This window comes from Syngnathus scovelli, chromosome 13 (assembly GCF_024217435.2).
Source record: "Syngnathus scovelli strain Florida chromosome 13, RoL_Ssco_1.2, whole genome shotgun sequence".
NCBI classification, from domain to species: Eukaryota; Metazoa; Chordata; class Actinopteri; order Syngnathiformes; family Syngnathidae; genus Syngnathus; species Syngnathus scovelli.
This window is the reverse complement of record NC_090859.1, coordinates 14,799,561-14,820,064: the sequence shown is the minus strand read 5'-3', so window position 1 is coordinate 14,820,064 and position 20,504 is coordinate 14,799,561. Positions and strand designations below refer to the sequence as shown.

Sequence of the window (20,504 nt, the reverse complement as noted above, 5' to 3'; positions counted from 1 at the left end):
AGGACACGGAGCGAAGGAACAGTGATAGATCACCTCCAGGAAGGCCATTTTATGCCTTTTCATTTAACGTCTCCATTTTTTGCAGTTTTTTATCCGATAGCTGCGTCACATTGCGCGAGCGCTCCGTCAACGGCGCCACCTTCCGATAATTCCCTCCTCCCCGAGTCGTCGTTATCTGCTGAGAGATAAACGCTGGCTTTGGCAGCCGCCGCGACCTTGGTGAAAGTCGCTTGTCCTTCCCACCTTGGTTTGCATGGCAACGGCGGGCTAATTAGCTTCGATGCTGCTGGGCACGTCAGTCGCATGGTGATCTTGACTCGAGACTTGAGTCGCATTTTATTTAAGACCTCGAACCTCTGAAAGTCCGTCCTTGAGTTTCAATTGGTATTTGTGAGACTCCACTTGAATTCAATGACAGCGACTCTCTGTAACTTGCTCGCTGGCTTTCTGGCTAGCAATGAGTCTAACTTGCCCATGGCGAGATAAAAGGCCGCCATTGGCTCGTTTTTCATGAACTTTCTCTCTCATGTGCTCTGGCTGTCTTATCTTTTTTTTTTTTTTTGGGAGCCACCAATACAACATGCTAATGGCTTCGTGCCGATTAGCTGGAAATGGACGGAGGCAGATGCATCCCGGAAGGCCCGGTAATTGGTTTACTTGTAATCGGCTGGAATCGACAGCGCGCACGCCGCACGGCACAGTCAAGCTCTTGGCTTGCCGCATTTCACTCGTGATGCAACGGCCGATTCCTGATCCTTGGCGTGCTCCTTTCTGATTGTTTTTTTTTTTTTTGCGACGCGCGAGCGTTAATGGCAGGGCGGGCTGCGCTCACCGACTGACACTGCCCAGGTGTTCATGACATCCGCTTTCAATTAGAGGCCTCATCAGCAGCAGGATGGAGAGCGGGAGCTCGGCAATTACCGCCCCACGCTCGCTCTACATAATGACCGCACGGGTGTGTGTGTGCACTTGTGCACACGCGCACACATGCGCGTTCTGGGCAAACAAAAGCCGCCGCCGCAGATGTTTGGCCTCTGACTCACTCACTCACTGACTGTTCTAAACACGGGCTGTTGGGCTTCAGACTCAAGTAAGTCTCGGGATGAGCCTCAAATGCACCAAAACATTTGCCAGTGACCTTGAATCAACCTTTAAAATGGTCAACCTTTCACTGTTTATGCAAAACGCGCCACTCTCGTTAAAGTACTGGAGCCATGGAAATTTGCCAGCAGGTCCATCTCGAGCTAAGTATTGCAGCTCTTGATTTTTTTGCAGAATCACAGCAAGTTGTGAATAATAAAAAAATAAAGGAAAGTAAATCAAATGGTTTATGCACTTGAGTGTATTTTGTGTCTACTGTAGTTCTCACGTGTTGGACGTGTGCTTTTTTAAGGGACGCGGCCTCGTGAGTGACATCACAAGATGGAGTGTGAGCGTCTTGGTGTGAGATGTGGCCTACAGCAGCGCCCTGTGAGTTTTGCCCTTTTCTTTTTGGCATCTCTAGGGTCATGCCCACGTTTCAAAACCAAAAGTCGAAGCACACTCGTGACGTATCCAATGGAAGCGGCGTCTCCCGCTGCGTTCTTCATTTGGTGCCAAGTTGATTTTCTTTTCTTCCGTTGTTGCTCTTTGCACGCAAAGCGCTTGTTTACGACGATTTAGCGGGCGGCCGAGAAATGCGACGAGGGGGCGGCAGCCGGCAGGCATCTGCTCTTTACGCAACGGCGCTCGCCGGCAAAGCTATTAAAAGCTTTTCCTCTATCGTAGTCATTAGCGGCCCAGCAAAAAAGCGGAGAGTATTTGTGTCAGGAAAGGGTGATGCAATATTTTTTCTCTGCTTTTGTGACACCTCCAAAACCAAAAAGGGAACCACACTTCGATGGTCAAAATTGCACAAAAGACTGACTAAATGCTAACAAGTCCAAAGGTTCAAGTTCAACACGCTGTCATGTCAAGATTGACCAAATCTGAAAGATTGCAAAACCAAAACAATTTTTATACCAACCCCGAAAAGACAGCGCAAAATTGTCCAGGTGCACTAAGAATGTGGCCTCTCTCTCACTTTCTCTCTTTCTCGCTCTCTCTCTCGCTCTCTCTCTCTCTCGCTCGCTCACTTTCTCACGTCTCTGTGTACGGAGGCAGCGTAGTTGTCCCCAGCTAGGGAGCAACTCGCTACCCCTCGGTCGCTCGCGCCTGGAAAGCCCCAACTGCCCCCCGCCTGCCCGCCCGCCCGTCCGTCCGCCCGTCCGTCCGTCCGTCCGCCCTCAGCCCACCCTCAGCCTCACTCCTCAGTTCCCCGAAAGCTCGCATGGAGGCGTTGACTGGCCGGCGACGGTGCGCACTCGTCGGCTCCCTCACCAAACCTTTTTGTCCTGTCTGAAGAAGAAGAAGAGGGAGGAGGAGGGAGGAGGAAAAAGTCTGCAAGATCACTTTCAGCCGCAAAGGATTGTTTTTTTGTTTTTTTTTTAAGGGGGGGACTTTTGGGGAAGGGGGAAGGAGTTCACCGAGTGCGCGCTCATGAATTCGGATAAAAATGTTTACCTCGGCAGAGACAAAGGCATCATGCGGAAGAGAGCGCAGCTCCTCCGCAAGGGCTGCAGCTTCGAGATTACCAGGTAGGCTCGGCTCGGCTCGGCTCAGCTCAGCTCTTTCTGCATACCTTCCTTTAAGGAGGACCAGAACCAGGACCAATGTTCACTCTGCCATGTGGCACCAATGTGTGGAGCATTTTGCTCGCCACTTCTGTATCGCGTTTTTTTGCACACCTTAACTGCTGCAGAGCGGATGTCAAGTCATGCTTCGTTTTGTCCGGGGAGGGCAGGGGGGGGTTACCTGCTCGTCCAATCAGGGATGAGGGCACCCAACCGTCAAGCGCACGGGGACACTGAGGGACGGCTGAGGGGGTGTCGCTGGCTGCACCATTGAATAGACCGAGCCATGCCACAACAACCCCACCCCCCTTCAATTAAAAACATGGAGTTGTAATTGCCTATAGATGCCACAAGATGGCAGCAAAGATCACAATCTTTGCAAAATAGGAAAATGCTCATTAGCAGAACCGCAAGAATGCTGAAATGGAAAGTTTGGGCAATGTTGGAGTTGTTTAGATTAAGGTTGGGGTTTCTTTTAGGAGTAGGTTGGGATCCTTTGCAAAGTCTGAGGGCTCTTTCTGCTCGTGAGCCAAACGCTTCCTTCGCCTAGAAAAAGAGACGCAAATTATGAGCTAGAAGACGAAAGGCCAACAAGCCTCTGATTGGAGCGCCGCGTCGACGTTTGCTCGTCGTTGGCGACATCTGCTTCCATTTAGAGCCTTGCTCGCTCGCTCGCTCGCTCGCACTGAATGAAAAAGCTCTCCGGGAAGGCTGGAAAAACATTGGCCCTTCTCGTCGGCTGGAACCGGGCCAGCGGACGCTGGGAGGCTTTTGGATGCTTTTCAACCGCCGATGACGCAAAGAGAGTGAGCGAGCGAGCGGGCGGGCGGGCAGGCGAGCGGGTGGGAGTGTCTGTGGCAGACGCCCCCTGGTGGTGACCCCGCCCTCCCCCCAAATGACAAGTGTACAGTTGGCTTGGCGCTCGAGGTCAGCAGCGCTTCAAAGCTGCTCCCGGTCGGTCGCGTGTGCGAGTGTGTTTTGCTTCAAGGTCGGGTTGGCCGTTACAGATGTTTCATTGAAGTTATTAATATTTCGCTTTGACTTTGGTCTCAGTTCATTTTCGACTATTTTAAAGCAGTTTGTCAGGTTTTATTTTGCCTTTTTATTTGATTTCAGTTCAGTTTTAGCAAGCATCTGGTTAAGGATTGTTTTTTTGCTCATTCATGCTGTGGAGTTTTTACAAATATTTTGAGTAAAATGTAATAGATAAGAAAATGAAAAATTTATATGTAACAGGCTTAGGGTTCAGTTGCAGGACTGATTGATTGATTGATTGATTGATTGATTGATTGATTGATTGATTGATTGATTGATTGATTGATTGTTGGACACATTTTCAAACAAGATGAACTGATGTGATTTGGCTGTAATGAAAGATTTTTACCACAAGAAGGCAGGCTCTATCAAACGATTGAGACCCAAACCGGCAGGCAAGTCAATTACAGGGTCAACACTAAACATAAATATAGTATTTAAAACATTTTTAAGTCATTAGTGAAACTTCATAAACGACTTAGTCTTCAAGGAACGCAACATTTCATTTCAACGTATGCGTTTGCATCCAATATTATTTCCTCTTTAGCCATCGGCGCATATTGTTACTGTTGCTTCTCTAAAATTGTTCTTGTTGGTGCTAGCACACTCATGCTAACGGAGGGCACCAAAAGCAATTCAAATGTCGTTTGGGTAATTGCGCTCGATGACATTTTCCCCGGTAACCCTCTGGCATTTGACGCTCGATGGGCAACAGGCCAACTTTTTTTTGATTGACCTAACCAGCACGAATAGTACGGTGGCCTGAAATGACCAAAAGGTCCAAATACGGTGGCCATCAAGGGCCAAAGTTGTTGTGGTTTTTTTTGTCAAAGGCTTCATGGTTCCTGTCGGCCAGCTCGTCCGCTCGCCGGCGTGAAGGTTACTTTCAAAATGTCAAACTCAGCCTTCAAGGCGAAAGCACTCAATTGATCTGCGAAACAAAGCCCCCTGGTGGCGGATTTGACCGCTGTCAGCTGCTACCTATCGACGGAGCGAAAACATATTGACCCCAGCCAGGTTTTCTTTTTCTCTAAAATGAATCGTAGCGGGCGATATTCCAACGATGTTCATGTTGTGCTTCTTCTAATATGAAAGCCTCAAAAGGCCACGTTTGGCTACATTGTTCATGTCAACTGGTTTGTTTTTTGCTATGGTGGTGTTGAAGGGACAAAAAGGCCACAATGCGCTCCATTCAAAATGGAACAATTCCTTAATTAGCGCACGCCTACCGTCGTCGCCATGACAAACAGATTGCCGTCCCCAGACTTGCCGTGGCCAAGCGTCTTACTTCCGCGACCTCCTCGTTGACGCCGACGCAAAGGTCACGACGATGGTCGTCGGCGTAAGGGGGCGCATTGTTGTGCGTAAGCTCGGCCCTGGGGTCTAATTAGGCTGCTTGTAGAAGGATTCCGACGGCAGGCTAACAAAAGGCGCTATTTTCGGCATCCTCGCCACTCCGCCGCTCGGGTGTCATGACAAAGACGAGAAAAAGAAGTCGCTCGCGTAGCTTTGGGTGTTTTCCCATCACGCACGGGGGGGGGGGGGGGTTCTGTTGATGAAATATTGATGAGCAGCAGCCCGGTGGCGTCTAGCCTGAGCTGAGAATTCCTGCATGCGCTCACCTCTACCGTGGGGGGGGGGGGTCTTTTGTGATGGTGTCAGGTGTACTTGAGCTTCCATTTCACCTGTGTGTGTATTCACTTTTGAGTCTCACTGTTGATGAAAATGAAGTCAGTGTATCTAACTTTCGACCCATTTTTCAAGGTTTGTCCTTGTGAGTTTTCTTCATCAGCGGTATCACGCGAGCGTAGTAAAAATATGCCGTGGATGTTTTGAGGAGGATACTGGATGATGGACAGAATAGATTATTGACTGGCTGAATGGTCGCTTGTTGCTGTCCATCTTCATTCATTGAAATCCTGGCCGATTTTTTATTTGTTTACTTTGCGTTGCATTTCCTCGTTTCCTGCCGCGCTGCCCGGGATACCGTTATGTCATCCGGCATCCTGACATCACTTTGGGCGAATGTTAAGTGCAAAGAGAAGAGCTTGGCGTGGTTGACGCTGACGTCACAGGGGGGAGGGGGGTGATTTCTGCTGTGGACCCGGCGCCTTTTCCACTCCCACGGAGGCAGCAGCCGAAAAGTGTCGCGTTCACACACACACATGCAAGGGGGTCAGAGGGAGGGCGGCATGCGGCACTGAACGTACTCTCCTCTCCTCGGGCGCTGCGGAGCCACCAATTCGCAGAGTGGCTTTTTTTTTTTTTTTTTTCTTTTTCATTTTGGATCAGCCAGTGTCGGCGGGCGGGCGCCGCAGTGTGCACAGATGATGAGGATGAGGATGCTGCTCGCTTAGCAGGGCGCCGGAGAACAACAAGAAGAAGCAATACCAGGAGAGGACGAGTTTGCATGGAGGAGTAGGGGGGGCTCGTTTTCTTCTTTTTTTTTCCCCTTTTCCACCAGTTTTTTGGAGTAGACATGAACAGCGTGGATCCAGCATCCAGTAAACTGTTGACTTTCAATCAGCGGTAAAAAGCCACCGTGTTTCTCATATGTTGTGCATCCACCCCCCCCCCACCCCCGCTGTTGTTTGCACCTTGCATCTGTTGCATGTATGCGCCTCCTCGTGCTCGTCTTGCATGCGCCAGCGAGGTTTGCGTTGCACTCATGGAAGTTAATTCGATCAGCGGCGTGCTGCTGGAGTTTGGACACCACGAAGGCAACATGTGCCTTTATGTGACGCATGTTTGATGTGCAAAACTGTCTTGCTATTCGGCGAAAGTACAACCACTGTTTTTTTGTTTTGTTTTTTTCCACCCCACTTTTGGTCTGCAGCAGCTATTCAATCAAACAACTGGGCTGTATCAGTATAACGAACACGTGAGAATGTCTGAACATATTCCGGAGGTGCTGCTGTTTTGGTTAGCGACAGCGTTCCAACGGCATCAGCAGCGCCGCCTGTCATATGAAACAAAGCTAAAATCATCCCAGGAAAAATGCTGCTGTTTTTTCACATGCAGGTTATTTTTGTTCCTCTGTTAGCTAACAACACGATAGCGACTGGATGAATGTGTGAACTTTATTCCGCCACCTTGTTTTTCGATGTGACAATTTTGCGGCGTGTGAGGTTGTGTCGCAGTCGTAGCAGAGGTGTGTGAGACAGCTCCTCTGTGTGGGGCTTTGCTGCAATGTCATCGCAACTTTTGCCCTTTGTGTATGAAGAAATAGATAGGCGGCCATCTTGTAACGACATGACAGGAACAAAAGGAAGAGTTTACCAAAAAAGAGGCCGAGTGTGTTTGCTTCAATTTTTTTCTTTGTCACCACCCCCAGATGAAGTTTCCTATAAAACTGATCCGTATAACAAAACAGAACGAAAAATGTTGAGCCGAACTATTTTGTCTAACCAAAGTTAGCGAAATGCTAACATGTCATTGAGCGGCGTAAACACTTCGGTGTGTTTGAGCCCTCAAGTGACTTGAACGCACGCAGAGTAGCGATGCCATACAAACGGAGTTCACAGCAGGCGTACAATATATTTTTATCGCGCTATAGCGGGGGCGCTAATGAGTCACCGCATCTTGGCGGCCACTGCTGCAACGGGAGACGTCTTTTTCATGAGTGAGCCTCTCTGCTGTCGTTTCATCTTGCGTCTTGCAAAAGGAGCGCGGGCGTAGTAGCCGGCCGGGTCCGACCCGCCCACTGGATGTGAGTGAGGCTGGATGTGCTGGAAAAAGCTCCGAGCGTGCATTATATATAAGCGCCTCCATTTCCACCAGGAACCTGAGCAGGGCGGTCGGGGGTGGGGTGGGGTGGCGTGGCGTGGCGTGGCGTGAGCTGGTTCTTTCTCAACCGTTGTCATCTCTTTTATTCACGCGTTGAAAAGAACAGCAAGATCATCTCCCACCTGCAGCAGCAAAAAAAACAAATAAAATGGCCATAAATGTCATACATTGATTTTCAATGGATTCATTTTGGTTTGAAATAAAAGTTTTTGCCATCATCATGTATGTATCAAGAGATTTTGTCTTTACCCAGCGTGTGTTTGTCTTGCAGCTCAGCCTCGGAGGACTTGGGCTGCCGGCGTGGAGACTTCAGCAGGAAGCACTACGGCTCTGTGGAGCTGGTGAGTCATAGCCACCGTCAACCATACTGATTATGGATTGAGGAGAGAGGCCTATCGGAAAATCACATCTGGAGTAAACCTCCAGTCAATCTGAAATCGGAAAAGTATCCTACTGAAAAGGGAATGAACGGTGTGGCGTACTGGGAACGTATCGTTTGCTAATTGCCGCACGGCGTTGCAATCGGAGCGAATCGTATTTCATCGTAAGCATGGCGGGGGCGGAGTTTGCTGCGACGTCTCCGGCGAATCTAGGGGTAGCTTTGTTGCTCTCCCTCGTCTTTGCCCTGCTCTCCTTCATTGGACTGACCCGGACAGACGGGCCGGCCGCTGTGGGCGGATGAGTCAGCGTGCACTGGGCGTGGTCCGTGCCCACCGCCGCCGCTGCCTCGTCTTCCCCCGCACTTGATTCGTGTTGTTGCTGTGACGCGGCTGGCATGAAAGGAAGTATGCAAGAAAGCTGTTGCGGGGCCCTACTAAGCTGTTGAGTCACTATTGCTTCTTGCTATGCTTCCTGGGAGGACGCTCATTTCTGGACCAGATTAGCCTGGAGGGGAAAGCGCACGCTGCCAATCTGCACCGACAGACGGACGCTTCACTCGGGGTGGGCGCGTGTGTGTGACAGTGCTGTGTCAGAGTCAGGATGAGGTCACTGACAGTCTTAAAATAAACAAATAAAAAGTCCATCGGCTCTCTCAAGACGGCTGTTGCAGTAAAACGACACAACTGCTACAATGGACGAAGACTAGCCTAGCTTGCTAGCATTGCGTTATTGTTATTTTTCGATTTCAAAACGGCGGAAACAAACGTCGCACCCGTCTGCTGGCCGCCACCAAACCGGCAACGTTGCCTCTAAGGCTTTTTGTCCGCTTTGTCACTTTGGATGACTCTCTCTCCAGCCGACGCGCGTGTGTGCGCGTGCGTGCGCGTCTGACACCCGAGGACGCCTGCTGAGTCGGGCCGCAGCAGGCGCTCGAATTCCGCATGTTCACTTCTACCTTTGCTTTTTCTAGTGTTGACACAAACAACAAGAAAATTGCTTCCTGCAGGACATGAAAGTCGGAGCAGATGATTCCGCAGTTATTAATATGAACTACCTCGCTTTTCTGATACTGTAAAAATAGAAAAACAATGAAGCAAAGTCACTGTAAAAGTGTTTGATAGTTTTCACCCCAGCAGAAAAATCTTTAAAGGCACGTTTGGTTTCACAAACATCTCATTTTCTCCATTTTGGATGAGAAACTGTTGTTTTTGATGAAACAAATGCATATTGATTACAAAGGAAGGGAAAGCGCCAGAAATGCACGTCGCATGAAACGAATGAGCTAATGAGGGCAGGGGAGCAAATGGGGCTGTCTGGTCTCGCTGACCCCCCCCGCCAACTGCAATACATTAATCATCTTGTAAAGCAGACGTTGCCCAGCGCCATGCTGTGACACATCTGCCCCCCTCCCAAGTCCCCGAGGGCCGGCCACACCCTGCCAATGTCACATCATTTATCCCAGCGCGAACGCCCGCCGCCCGCCCGCCCGCCCTCCTTCTCCGGGGAATCGTGAGGCTGCACCCACATGTCCGCTGATGAGATCCCATATCAATAACAAGACGCCAAATGTAGTCATTTAGCACAGCTTTGTCACCTCCCCGCCGAAATGACGTCAGGGGTGATGCCAAAGGGATACAAACGGCAAAATCTTGCTAGCTTAATGCTAACATATCATACAAAACACCATAGACCGGCTAATTGAAATTAGCAGACGGTGGCTTTATCCACGGAACGAGAATTTCAATGGGCGTCACTTTGATATTGCACAGAATAGAAATGATGTCATCCTGCAGCTGCGACCAGTCGATTGCATTTTCATTCCTTCCGTGAAAAACACCAGCGGATTTTGTCAACCTTTCGGCTTCACAAAACAATTTCAATTCTGTTCCGCTGTATTTGTTTGGTGTAGTCTCTCCGAGCCAGGAAGGCTCCACTCTGGTGTTGCATAATTCAAAGACTTGATTTGTGTCCGTCTCTCTTGTTAAAACGTCCAGCCCGGTCGGTGGAAGGCGATGGCTTTGCGTCCTCCATACGTCTCTCTTCTGGCGGGTGGCGAGGAGCGGCGAGGAAAGACTCAGTCAGCTTCCCCTCCATTATCCCACCATTAGATGCTTAATGTTGCACGAGGAAGATGGGGCTGGGCGGGGGGGGATAGACAGCTTCCTCATGCACTTTACACTTTGAAATGGAACGGCAGCGCTGGCTGGGCAACTCTGCTTTTTTTCCCGCCTGCATCAATATGGAGGTCGCGCCGCGCCGTTGTTTATTAGCCGGGCGGCCACCTGCTCGCCCGCAATGACAAAACACTCGCACGCATGGCCGCTTGAATAGAAACAACTAGATTCCCGTTGGTGCTTGTATTTGCCAGCGTCGGCAACCTGCGGCTCCAGGGCCCCGTGTGGCTCCTTGTTTTGTTTTTTTTTGTTTTTTTTGATGATGACTTTTTTTTATTGTTTACTTTTCGTTAGCAATAATCACCTTGGATGTGCAAGATGTGCATTTGTGTACTTCTTTCAATAATATGGACAGACAAAATGGATTCGTGAAAACCAACTCTGACATGCCGCTTTGCCTCGCCGCGTCTTCACAATGATCTCCGTTGAGAAGGAGGCGGGGAGGGAGGGAGGGAGGGGCTAATTGGGCGGGTGGGTGACAGGGGTGATGGTCAAAAGGCACAAGTGATACGTCCGGTTGCCTAGCGACCAAACATGCAGCGCAATTGTGATGATGATCCACCGTACTTCTTTGTCCTCTTGTGTATTTGTGAGCCTCCTCATTACTCAGCGCGTGCATGTGTGTGTGTGCGTGTGAGGAGCCATCAGAAGCATATTTGCGGATTACCTCTCATACACACCTCGCCACTTCAGCGTACTTCAGTCTAATGTCCAGTTTCTTTAGCAGTGAGAAAAATGTCACTCGTGTGTGTGTGTGTGTGAGAACATTTTTGTAGTAGGCATTTTTAAAATGATGTTCTCCCGACAGCTGATATCCAGCGACGCAGACGGGGCCATTCAGAGGGCGGGGCGCTTCCGCGTGGAGAATGGCTCCACCGATGAGGTACTGACCATGTGGAATTTGTGCCGCCACCGAGAAAAAAACATTTTTAAATTATTATTCCATGTATGACTTCAGTGACTGACTTATTTGGGCCTCATTTGTGTGACAAGCAGAATTTGGACTACGCTCCCGGTACCTGGAGGAGAACCGACGTGCACTTGGAAAATCCCGAGTACCACACCAGATGGTTCTTTAAATACTTCCTGGGGAAAGGTCAGTTGGACAAAATGTCACATGCGCTGCCGACAGCAGCAGCAGCAGCAGCAGCAGCATCACAAACACGCCAAAGTCGTTCAACTCTTGGTACAAGGCGTAACGTATTTATTTTGTATCAGTGCACCAAAACTACGTGGGCACGGATGCGGAGAAGAACCCCTTCTACCTGTCGGTGGTCCTGTCCGACCAGAACAACCAGCGGGTTCCGCAGTACCGAGCCATCCTCTGGAGGAAAACGGTATTGACCCACGAAATGTCCGCTAGCATGGCGCCTGCTTCGGTGTTGATCAACATCTTGAGTCATGGATGTAGGTGTACATACATCAGACCACCATGACTCAGCATTCTGGCAACATTGTGCGAGTCATTTGTCACGTTGTGTTGGCGCTGGATTTAACGTTGCTTTTTTTTTTCTTTGTGGTTCATGCGTGCACAGGGCACCCTGAAGATCAGCCTCCCTTACAGCCCCACCAAAACACTATCGGTCAAGTCCATCCTCAGGTGAGGAGACGCTTGCTGAAACTCAGACAGCAAGATGAAATGTGTTGGGAATGGATTAAAAAAAAGCAAACAGACACACACTCATCAATATTGGAACGCACGCAGTCAACCATGGTGCTTTGCGAAAATGTCCGCATGTTAAAGGCCGAGTGGCTTAGCATTTTGCTCAGAGTGCCTTCAGGCGATTTGCCCTACGCTGCTCTTCTCTTCTCTTCCCTTTTCCACTCTTGCATGTTCCCAGCGCCATGAACATGGACAGGTTTGAGAAAGGCCCGCGGGAGATCCTCAACCCCGACATTCAGAAGGTGAGCGGGATGTTCCAGCGCACTCGTAGCATAATGTCAAGTCGTGACACGCCATGCAAAGTCACGTCGTGTAGCGATAGCCACCGTAGCTAACTTTTGTGTTCTCTGCTCCTCAGGATCTGCTCGTGTTGGAGGAGCAGGAGGTAAAAGATGGCACTTACTGTGATTTGTATATAAAGTATATATTTTTATTTTTCCACGGCTTTCATGATGAGTGTAACCTTTCCGCAGGGCTCCGTCAACTTTAAATTCGGTGTCCTGTTTGCTAAAGACGGACAGCTCACGGACGACGAGATGTTCAGCAATGGTAAACTGTCAAACGGTTCCCCGCTTGGCGAAACATTATTCCCACGGCATTTGTCTGTCACCTGTAGAAATGGGCAGCGAGAGCTTCGATAAGTTCCTCAAGCTCCTCGGCGACAGCGTAACCTTGCAGGGTTGGGCCGGCTATCGGGGAGGCCTGGACACCAAGAGTAAGTGGTGTTTTGCTATGCTATGCTAAGCTAATCAGTTTGTGAGCTAGCCAAGAAGAGCACGCCATTGTTTGACCGGCTTGCTCGTTGTCGCAGACGACACTACGGGGATCAAGTCCATCTACACGGTGTATCAGGGCCACGAGCTCATGTTCCACGTGTCCACCATGTTGCCCTACTCCAAAGAGAACAAACAACAGGTGCGCGTGTGCTCACGTTACGCCCTCGAGTCAGCATTTATGACTCGGGTGTTTTTGTCGCCCCCTGCCGCAGGTGGAGCGCAAGCGCCACATCGGAAACGACATCGTGACCATCGTGTTCCAGGAGGGCGACGAGGCGTCGTCGTCCTTCAAGCCGTCCATGATCCGCTCGCACTTCACCCGTATCCTTGCGCCGGCAGGCCGGCCGCCGCTTCGTCTCTGTTCTTGTCCGTGTTTCCTTCACTCGCGCGTGCGCAGATATTTTTGCGTTAGTTCGCTATAATTGCCAGACTGACAGTTACAGGTAAGCGAGCACTCACAAAAATTTCCAAGAGGTGTTTTTATTATTATTTTATTTTATTTTAATTTTTGGGTGACTATTTCCCTTCTCTCTCGCTGCAGGTTGAAGATTTTTTCCGAGGAGAGCGTCCCGCTGTTTGGACCGCCTCTGCCGTCGCCGCCGGTCTTTACGGATCACCGCGAATTCAGGGACTTTTTATTAGTCAAACGTAAGATTGTTTTGTACATATTTATTTTTGTTATAGCGGAGCCACGTCAACCAATGCGATTTCTTCACACAGTAATCAACGGAGAGAAAGCCACACTGGAGACGCCGACGTTTGCCCAGAAGCGTCAGCGGACCTTGGACATGTTGATCCGCTCGCTCTACCAGGACCTCATGCCCGACCTGCACAAGGTACCAGAACCAAAAGGTTTTTGAGTACCCCCCCACCTCCTCCTCCTCCTCCTCCTCCTCCTCTTCTTCTTCCATGTCACCACTGCGACTTGAGAAGCTGCTGACTGTGTTCTCCACTGCGTCCCACTGCGTACTGCACCACAGCGCACGCGCACACACACGTATATATACACACACACACTTCCCAATTCCACTGCAGTGCCCCTTTTTTTTTGCGTGTTTCCTCCCAGCTGACTCTGGCTGTCACTGTCAAGCCGAAAAGGCAAAAGCTGCTCACGCATGCACGTACGCGCGCACTTAAGTCGCACGTGCCTCGTACTGTCAACAAAACCGATGAACGTAGATGTTTACTTAGAGTCGCTCCGTTTTATTAAGCATGTTGAAATACAGACGACTGAAAAATGGACTTTTGTACAGTTTGCCGTGCCGTGCCGTGCCGTGCCGTGCCGGGCCTCTCTAAGACGCCTCTTGTGCTTTCTTCCACCTCCATCCATCGTGTTTGTGCGCCGGCGCCACCCATTAGGTCCCTTTCTCCCCGCAGAACATGCTGAACCGCCGCTCCTTCAGCGACGTGCTGCCCGAGTCGCCCAAGTCGGCGCGCAAGAAGGAGGAGGCGCGCCAGGCCGAGTTTGTCAGGATCGGCCAGGTCAAAGCGCAAGCGGGATTGCGACGTAAGCGCAGAATTGGAACCAAAATGAAATGCTCTGCACCGCGCAGGCTCTCAAGCTAAAGACCATCGTGAGAGGCGACGCCCCCACCAGCCTGGTCACCACCGGCTTGTGCAGAAAAGAGGTGACGCCTTTCGGCTCGTGGCCGCAAAGAGCCGCTCTGACGTGTGTGCGTGCGTGTGTGCGTGCACGTGTGCGGCAGCCGTGGGAGTCGCAGTCGTTCTGCAGCGCGTTCCCTCACGAGGTGGTGTGCGCCGACTCGTGGGGCCAGTCGCTGCTGGTGGCCACCGACACGGCGGGGGTCCTACTGCTGGACGGTGAGTTCATTGCAATTGTCCTCTCTGTCCATCCCTCCGCCCTTCAATTGGCAATCCAAAAATAAAGCGGCTCATTGATACGGACGCTCTTTTTTTTTCTTTTCCAGCTTTGTGATGTTTTGATTTTCATTCATCTCCTCAACTCACTATGACAAAAATGGAACTGAGCCACTCAAATGTCAATGCTGTGTGTGTGTGTGTGTGTGTGTGTTTTTTTTTTTTCGCCCCCGTCCAGGCCCTGATCTGCCTTCATCCAGCACTGGTGAGCGCCACCAACGTCAACCCGTCATTTCCTTTGTTTTTGTTTTTTCTGGTCAGCTTTGACCTTTCTTTTTTTTGGCTTACTACTGGCTATTGTGTGCGGCAGAGGCTCAGGCTCTCCCGGCGGCGGCGGCGGCAGCGGCGCAGGTGTTTGACAAGACGCTGGCGGTGAAGCAGATGCACATACTTGAGCCTCAGGACCTGCTCATCACCAGAGCAGACAAAGGTGAAGGCAGTTAAGCAGATTTTTTTTTTTTCTCCCCCAAGCTAGCCAAGGATCCGCCACTGTGCAGCGTTTTGCTTTGGCAGCGGACGGACGCGTCGGCGGCCGCCGACCTCCTTTGCTTCACTGAGCTTATCGACCCGATGTCACGTCGCTAGCGTGCTGTCGTTTGGCTCCGTTTATCCTTAAGGAGCCAAAGGAAATGTGTCTGAAGAACACACGCGGCAGGAAAACGGCCGCATCCGAGGAGCGCGTCATCAATTTTCCCGCTCGGCCTCATCCTGACAAATGCGATTAATTTGCTTTTGATGGCGCCACGCCACCGCAGCGCCGCATTTACCCCGACATTTTACGGCTCCTCGACGGGCTTCTCCCAGGAAACGCGCATCTTCCAGGATAACCAGGCCCGACGGTGTGATCGCAATATTTTGTTGTCACTGCAGGGGCGGGGCCAAATATTCATACTCGTTGTCTCCCAAGATAGATATTTTCCTGACATTTTTACGGCTACTTCTGCTGACGCAGCAGCGTAAAAATGAAGGCTCGTGTCTGTCCCAGGGAAGGACGCTCGACTGTACGTCTTCCGTCTGAGCACGCTCAGGAGAGGCCTGGAGGAGCGCCAACAGGCCCGGGGCAAGTGCGATAGCCGGGAAAATAAACTGGAGAAAACCAAAGGTAGGCCCTGACCGACCGGCCGGCCGGCCGATGGCCGCCCACGTGACTCTGACAGTCTCGGCCCGTGCCGCCAGGTTGCCATTTGTACTCCATCAACACGCACCACGGCTCGGAGTTGAGGATCGTGGCGGCCATCCGGAACAAGCTGCTCCTCATCACCCGCAAACGTTTCGAAGGCTTCAGCGCCGTGGGCGGGGTCGACTCGCCGGTGGAGGAGTTTCAGTACATTCGGGTACGGCGCCGCCGCGCCGCGCACGGGCTCAGACCGCGGATGACGGAAATGTCACCCGATGGGTTTCGCTCCTTTCCGCTAGGAGATCTGCCTGTGCGACCCGCCCGCCGTAATGGCGCTGGTGGACGGGCCGACGGGCGAGAACGACAACATGATCTGCGTGGGCTACAAGCATCAGTTTGACCTGATCAACGAGAGCACGGGCGACGCCTACCGGCTGCACCACGTCGACGCCAACAGGGTGCGTGCGTGCGTGCGTGCGTGCGTGCGTGCGTGCGTGCGTGCGTGCGTGCGTGCGTGGCGTACATTTCCAGCAAACTACAGAATTGTTGAGCCAACGTCTGCTCGCATAATGCTAGCGTAGCAGGTGAAATGCCACAGAAGAAAGCTTTTGATTGTTACAATGGCGCTTTCCTCTTCTCAGGTCAATTTTGTGGCGGCTATCGACGTGTACGAGGATGGCGAGGCTGGGCTGCTCTTGTGTTACAATTGTGCGTACACCGAGGTCACTTTTTTTCCACAGCCAACAAATTGTCATTCCTAATTGCTTCTTTTGGCAGATATTTGCTCGTACAAGAAAGTGTGTCCGTTCAACGGCTCCACGCCCATGATCCAGTCCAACGCCTCCGACTTCCACTTCAGCTGGAACCAGATGCCCAACGCTATTGGTACGTTGCCATGGCGATGCCACATGCGCTTGCCGTCGCCATGGAGCGTCATGTCGCACATGTACGCTCATTAGCGGCGCCTTCCCATATTTATACACACACACACACACACACACACTATACATTCAAGCAACTGTTTTGCAAAATGTAATGAGCATTTCACACTCCAGATCAGTAGGGGGCAGCATATCATGTGCTGAGCTATCATCCTTCCGCCGGTGTTTGTTTTTCTCTCCAGTGTGCGCCTTCCCATACATCCTGGCTTTCACCACCGACTCCATCGAGATCCGCCTGGTGGTCAACGGCAACCTGGTGTACACGGCGGTGGTCCCGGAGCTGCAGCTGGCCTCTTCGCGGGTCAGTACTGGATTTTCTTCCGAGAATGTGGAGCGGAGTATTTGCCTTCTTCGGACAGCGGAACTCATGAGGTCCTTTGGATGTCATTGTGGGTTCTTTTGGGTTGTCCACCAATCTCCTTTTGTGGTTGCCACACTTTGCGGCAGCAGCGTTGGGCTCTCCTCACCGGAGGAAGTCTCTTTTCAGCATCGGCGCATAATGCCGTCTCAGCGCTCCGGTTTCACCCGCTTTTACGAGCCCGCCGGGAAACAGCGGGGCCGGCGGTCGATGTGTTGGCTTGCCGGGCAGTAACAACACGCTCGTGTTTCATTCACGCACAAAGTGAAGTCTGCTCTCCCTCATCTCAATCTTGGCAGTCGGACATCTACTTTGTGTCGTCGGCTCCGGTGAGCTCGGCCTCCAACTGCAGTTCCAGGGACGCCAGCTCGCAGAGTTCCCCGCAGACGCCCACCGGCTACGAGATGCCCGTTTTCCCCTCGCCCCTCGGGGACGGTAAGCCTTCTCGGAGAATAAAAATCCCACCAGGTGCTGATTTTGGCCAATAAGGTATTTGGTTTGCTTTCAGATTCCATACGAATCCCCTACGGTACCAAGCTTTCGCTTTACACGTCTAAGGACGCTGAAGGTATCGTGAACGACGTCGCCGGAATGTTACGTGAATGGCTCCATGTCTTATCTTGTCCTATTTTTCCACTTACCTCATCAGCCTAACCCCAATTTAAAAGCCTTACCCAGATTCGAAACCCCAAGTTTGTCTTGTCATGTTTCAAATTGAATTATTCGAGCGACACTTCAGTCAGCGCTGCGATGACAAAGCTCCAAATGGCGTGCGGAGTAGTTGGTGCTTGAAAGCAGATGAGGTCGCTATGGAAGGGGGGGGGGGGGGTGATTTATAGATTGCACTGTCGCCATGGAGACTTTTGTCCGCCCCAGTCCAAATAACGACGCCTCCAAAAGGGAGGAGGAAGTGGATGAGGGGGGTGGAGCTCCTTGGGGGAGGTGTGGGGCGGGGTCAGGTGATGTCATTGCAGCAATTAGCACTAAGAGCCCTCGTAAAAAAAATCAAATCAAATCCCATCTCATTGGCCGGATGACGCCAATCACCCGACTGACCCGACCGAATAAGCCGCAAGGCGTGTGCTGGCATTTCATTAGATAGCTCTTGGGAGCGGCAGCAACGCCCCCCAGTGGCCACTGGCAACTGCCAAAGCTTGTTTTTGCCGTGCTCCAAAGAAACCCAAATTTTCAAATGTTTTGTTTCCCTACGCATATATTTATTGTGCTCAAGCTCTCTTGTGTCCTCCTCCCAGGCGAGTCGGCGTGCAAGCACATCTTCAAGATCCCCCTGTGCAACCTGGTGGGCCGGAGCGTGGAGAGGCCCCTCAAATCGCCGCTGGTCAACAAGGTGCTGACGGCGCCGCCCGCCGCTCCCGTCCCGGTGGCGTGCGCCGGCCCCCTCGTCTCGGCCACGCACTCGCTCTCCCTGTCCCGCATGGAAATCAAGGAGATAGCGAGCCGCACGCGCAAGGAGCTGCTGGGTAAAACATCCTTTGCGCTTCTTTCTGCAATATTATTTATGTAAATAACACACTTTTGAATCTTTTTAACAGGTCTCACAGAAGAACCGAGCATTAAACCAGACGGCGGCGTGTCCAAAACGAGGAAAGCCAGCAAAAAGAACGTGGCGGCGGAGGAGCCCAGAGAGCGAGCGCTAATGTCCACCAACAGCGACAGGTCGGATGCCGTCCAACTCGGTCGGGCTGACAATATGAAACCGTCCGATGCGGTGAGCGTATGAGCTCATCTGGGCAATTTTACCGCTCCTCAGATTGGACTCGGAGGCAGGCGACGCCGACTTGGACGCGGCTTCTATTTTGGAGGCGGAGCCAGAGATATCGGTGCTCGGGGCCGAAAGTCCTCCACCCCTGGCCGGCGCCTTCGCCGCGTCCTTCGAGGAAGACGTCCTGGACCTCAAGTGAAGACAATCCCCTTGTGCACTTCTCTCACTCGTGTACCTTTTGACACTGCTCACAAAAAATATGGGATTTTGGGCTGACATTTCAAGACATATAGAAAAAATATACATATGGAGGGAGAGAGTGTGTGCGTGTTACGGTGTAATTGTAAGACCCCGAAACGCTTTGAAAAGGTCACCAGTGAAACTCGTGTATTGATCCTGAAATTTCCCCCAAAAGCTCAATAATCCAAATTTTCTGTGAGTAGTAGACTATTGTGGGGGTTTTTTGGTTACTGTTTTCTTTTTTGTTTTTATGCAAATGTATTTCATTTTTTTATTTCATGTTATTTTTGTCTCCCCTCGTTCAAGATGGCCGCCGCGTCCGACGGATGTGTCAGTGCGCGAGTGTTCGTAATCAATACCCAAAGAGTGGCGACCGGTGTCAGGTTCAACCCCAATTTGATGATTTAAGTGTGGTATCACGAGATGTGCTGATTATATTTTGGAAAAAATGTCGCTCGTAGAAGTCTGTTTGTACACAAAGTGGCGCCATGACGCGGATTTCTAGATGTATTCTATCAAAACAAATCTATTTTATTCTCTTATTTAGTAAGAAGAGCAGAAATGGTGTGTTCTCTGGCTGATTGCCCTTTCACAGGTTGATACGAGGGCTGGAGGACTTTCCTTCCTTCCTTCCCCAAAGTGCCATTTCCCAGCAGCCAGCGCCAGCGGAATCTGCGTCGGCTCCTTCAGGGCTTGGCGCTAGCAGCCATGATTGTAGTCCTTTTCCAGGTAAGCAGTCCAAATTCGTTACAAGAAATGCGCATTTGCCCAACATCTCCGAAGCAAATGGAAACAAAATTGGCACTAATTCTAAGTGTTTATTGTAAAAGATCATTTTCAAACGAAGCAACGGGGTTGGCTGTATGAGCACTTTTTTCCAAATGCACCCTTTTGGAAGCACTCAGCATCACAATCTGAAGTCCAATCAATCCATGAACAAAATCAGCTTTTGAAGGGCCAGTCCCCGCAGCAGCCTTTGTAGAACTTTGCATGACCTCGTCACTTCCTCAAACCAGGAAATGTTAACACACACACACACGCAAAATGTTACGCAATGTTTACAAAGGTCCTCCACTCTCATGTTTATTATGACGGCCGGGTTCCCGTCTTATTGCTTCTTTGTTTGTTTTCCTTTGTCTACCTCCCTTTGGCTCTTTTGTTGTTGTTGTTGTTGTTGTTGTTGGATCGTTGCTGAACCTCTTTGTGCTATCCAATGAAACAAAACACACACGCACACGCACACACACACACGTGGAAAAAAACCAACACCAAGTGTCTTAAAAATATTGTACCGCCATTGTTTTTAATGCCAAGTACTACTTGTAAATGTTTGTGTATCAAATGTGGCCTCAAATTATGAAGCAGAGCTTATTATGACGATGATGATGACTATTGTTGTTATGACGATGATTATTGGAGCAGTTATTTGAAACAAGTGCTGTAGACCACCGCTGTGAAAGTAAGTCTTTCTGTTTATTGATATGTCATAAATATTTATGAAATTTCAGCCCTTTGTGTTTTTTGCGTGTCAAGTGCTGACGCATTTGTCGACGTGCTCGGGTTATTTCCATTCCAAGTGAGGAGAATGATTTTCACTTTGCTTTGCTTCCCGCTCGTTTTATGGCCTCCCGCCGAACAATCCGCTGGCCGTTCCAACACAAACAGGGCCTCTTGACGGGAACCGGCCTGGAAAATCCAGGGAGGGGAGGGCAAGGGCAGGGGAGGGGGAAGAGCAAAACATCTAACCCGCACTGGACCAACCAGTCAAATGCTAAAAAAGG

The 20,504-nt window shown here is 50.8% G+C and overlaps 1 protein-coding gene and 1 long non-coding RNA gene across 6 annotated transcripts; one reads left to right on the top strand and one right to left on the bottom strand.

Moving 5' to 3' along the window:
* Positions 1–2,258: 2,258 nt before the first annotated feature.
* Positions 2,259–2,941, bottom strand: LOC137840861 (uncharacterized). The gene is made up of 3 exons (XR_011087978.1): positions 2,766–2,941; positions 2,542–2,663; positions 2,259–2,376 (listed from the first exon to the last, which is right to left on the bottom strand). It is a non-coding gene; the product is annotated as an uncharacterized lncRNA (long non-coding RNA).
* garnl3 (GTPase activating Rap/RanGAP domain like 3) lies at positions 2,374–20,230 on the top strand. 5 transcript variants are annotated; one of them, XM_049738338.1, is made up of 31 exons: positions 2,374–2,615; positions 7,744–7,813; positions 10,836–10,910; positions 11,024–11,123; positions 11,246–11,364; positions 11,563–11,627; positions 11,869–11,932; positions 12,049–12,075; positions 12,164–12,239; positions 12,307–12,405; positions 12,502–12,605; positions 12,679–12,787; positions 12,864–12,909; positions 13,008–13,114; positions 13,187–13,302; positions 13,844–13,948; positions 14,020–14,094; positions 14,173–14,287; positions 14,523–14,549; positions 14,655–14,774; positions 15,330–15,446; positions 15,521–15,678; positions 15,761–15,919; positions 16,103–16,169; positions 16,239–16,346; positions 16,585–16,703; positions 17,060–17,195; positions 17,269–17,328; positions 18,014–18,241; positions 18,314–18,437; positions 18,532–20,230. In XM_049738338.1, the coding sequence occupies exons 1-31, from the start codon at positions 2,518–2,520 to the stop codon at positions 18,680–18,682; spliced, it is 3,144 nt and encodes a 1,047-aa protein (XP_049594295.1). In that variant the 5' UTR covers positions 2,374–2,517; the 3' UTR covers positions 18,683–20,230. The 5 variants fall into 5 exon arrangements, with proteins under 5 accessions (XP_049594295.1, XP_049594293.1, XP_049594294.1 ...); XM_049738336.1 differs by having other exon boundaries at positions 13,826–13,948; XM_049738337.1 differs by having other exon boundaries at positions 11,021–11,123.
* Positions 20,231–20,504: the final 274 nt, after the last annotated feature.

Coding starts and splice junctions, on each gene's coding strand:
- garnl3 (XM_049738334.1), top strand. CDS start 2,518: ATGAATTCGGATAAAAATGTTTACCTCGGCAGAGACAAAGGCATCATG. Junction 11,628..11,868: donor TCGGTCAAGTCCATCCTCAG/GTGAGGAGACGC, acceptor GCATGTTCCCAG/CGCCATGAACATGGACAGGT. Junction 14,095..14,172: donor CCGGCTTGTGCAGAAAAGAG/GTGACGCCTTTC, acceptor CGTGTGCGGCAG/CCGTGGGAGTCGCAGTCGTT.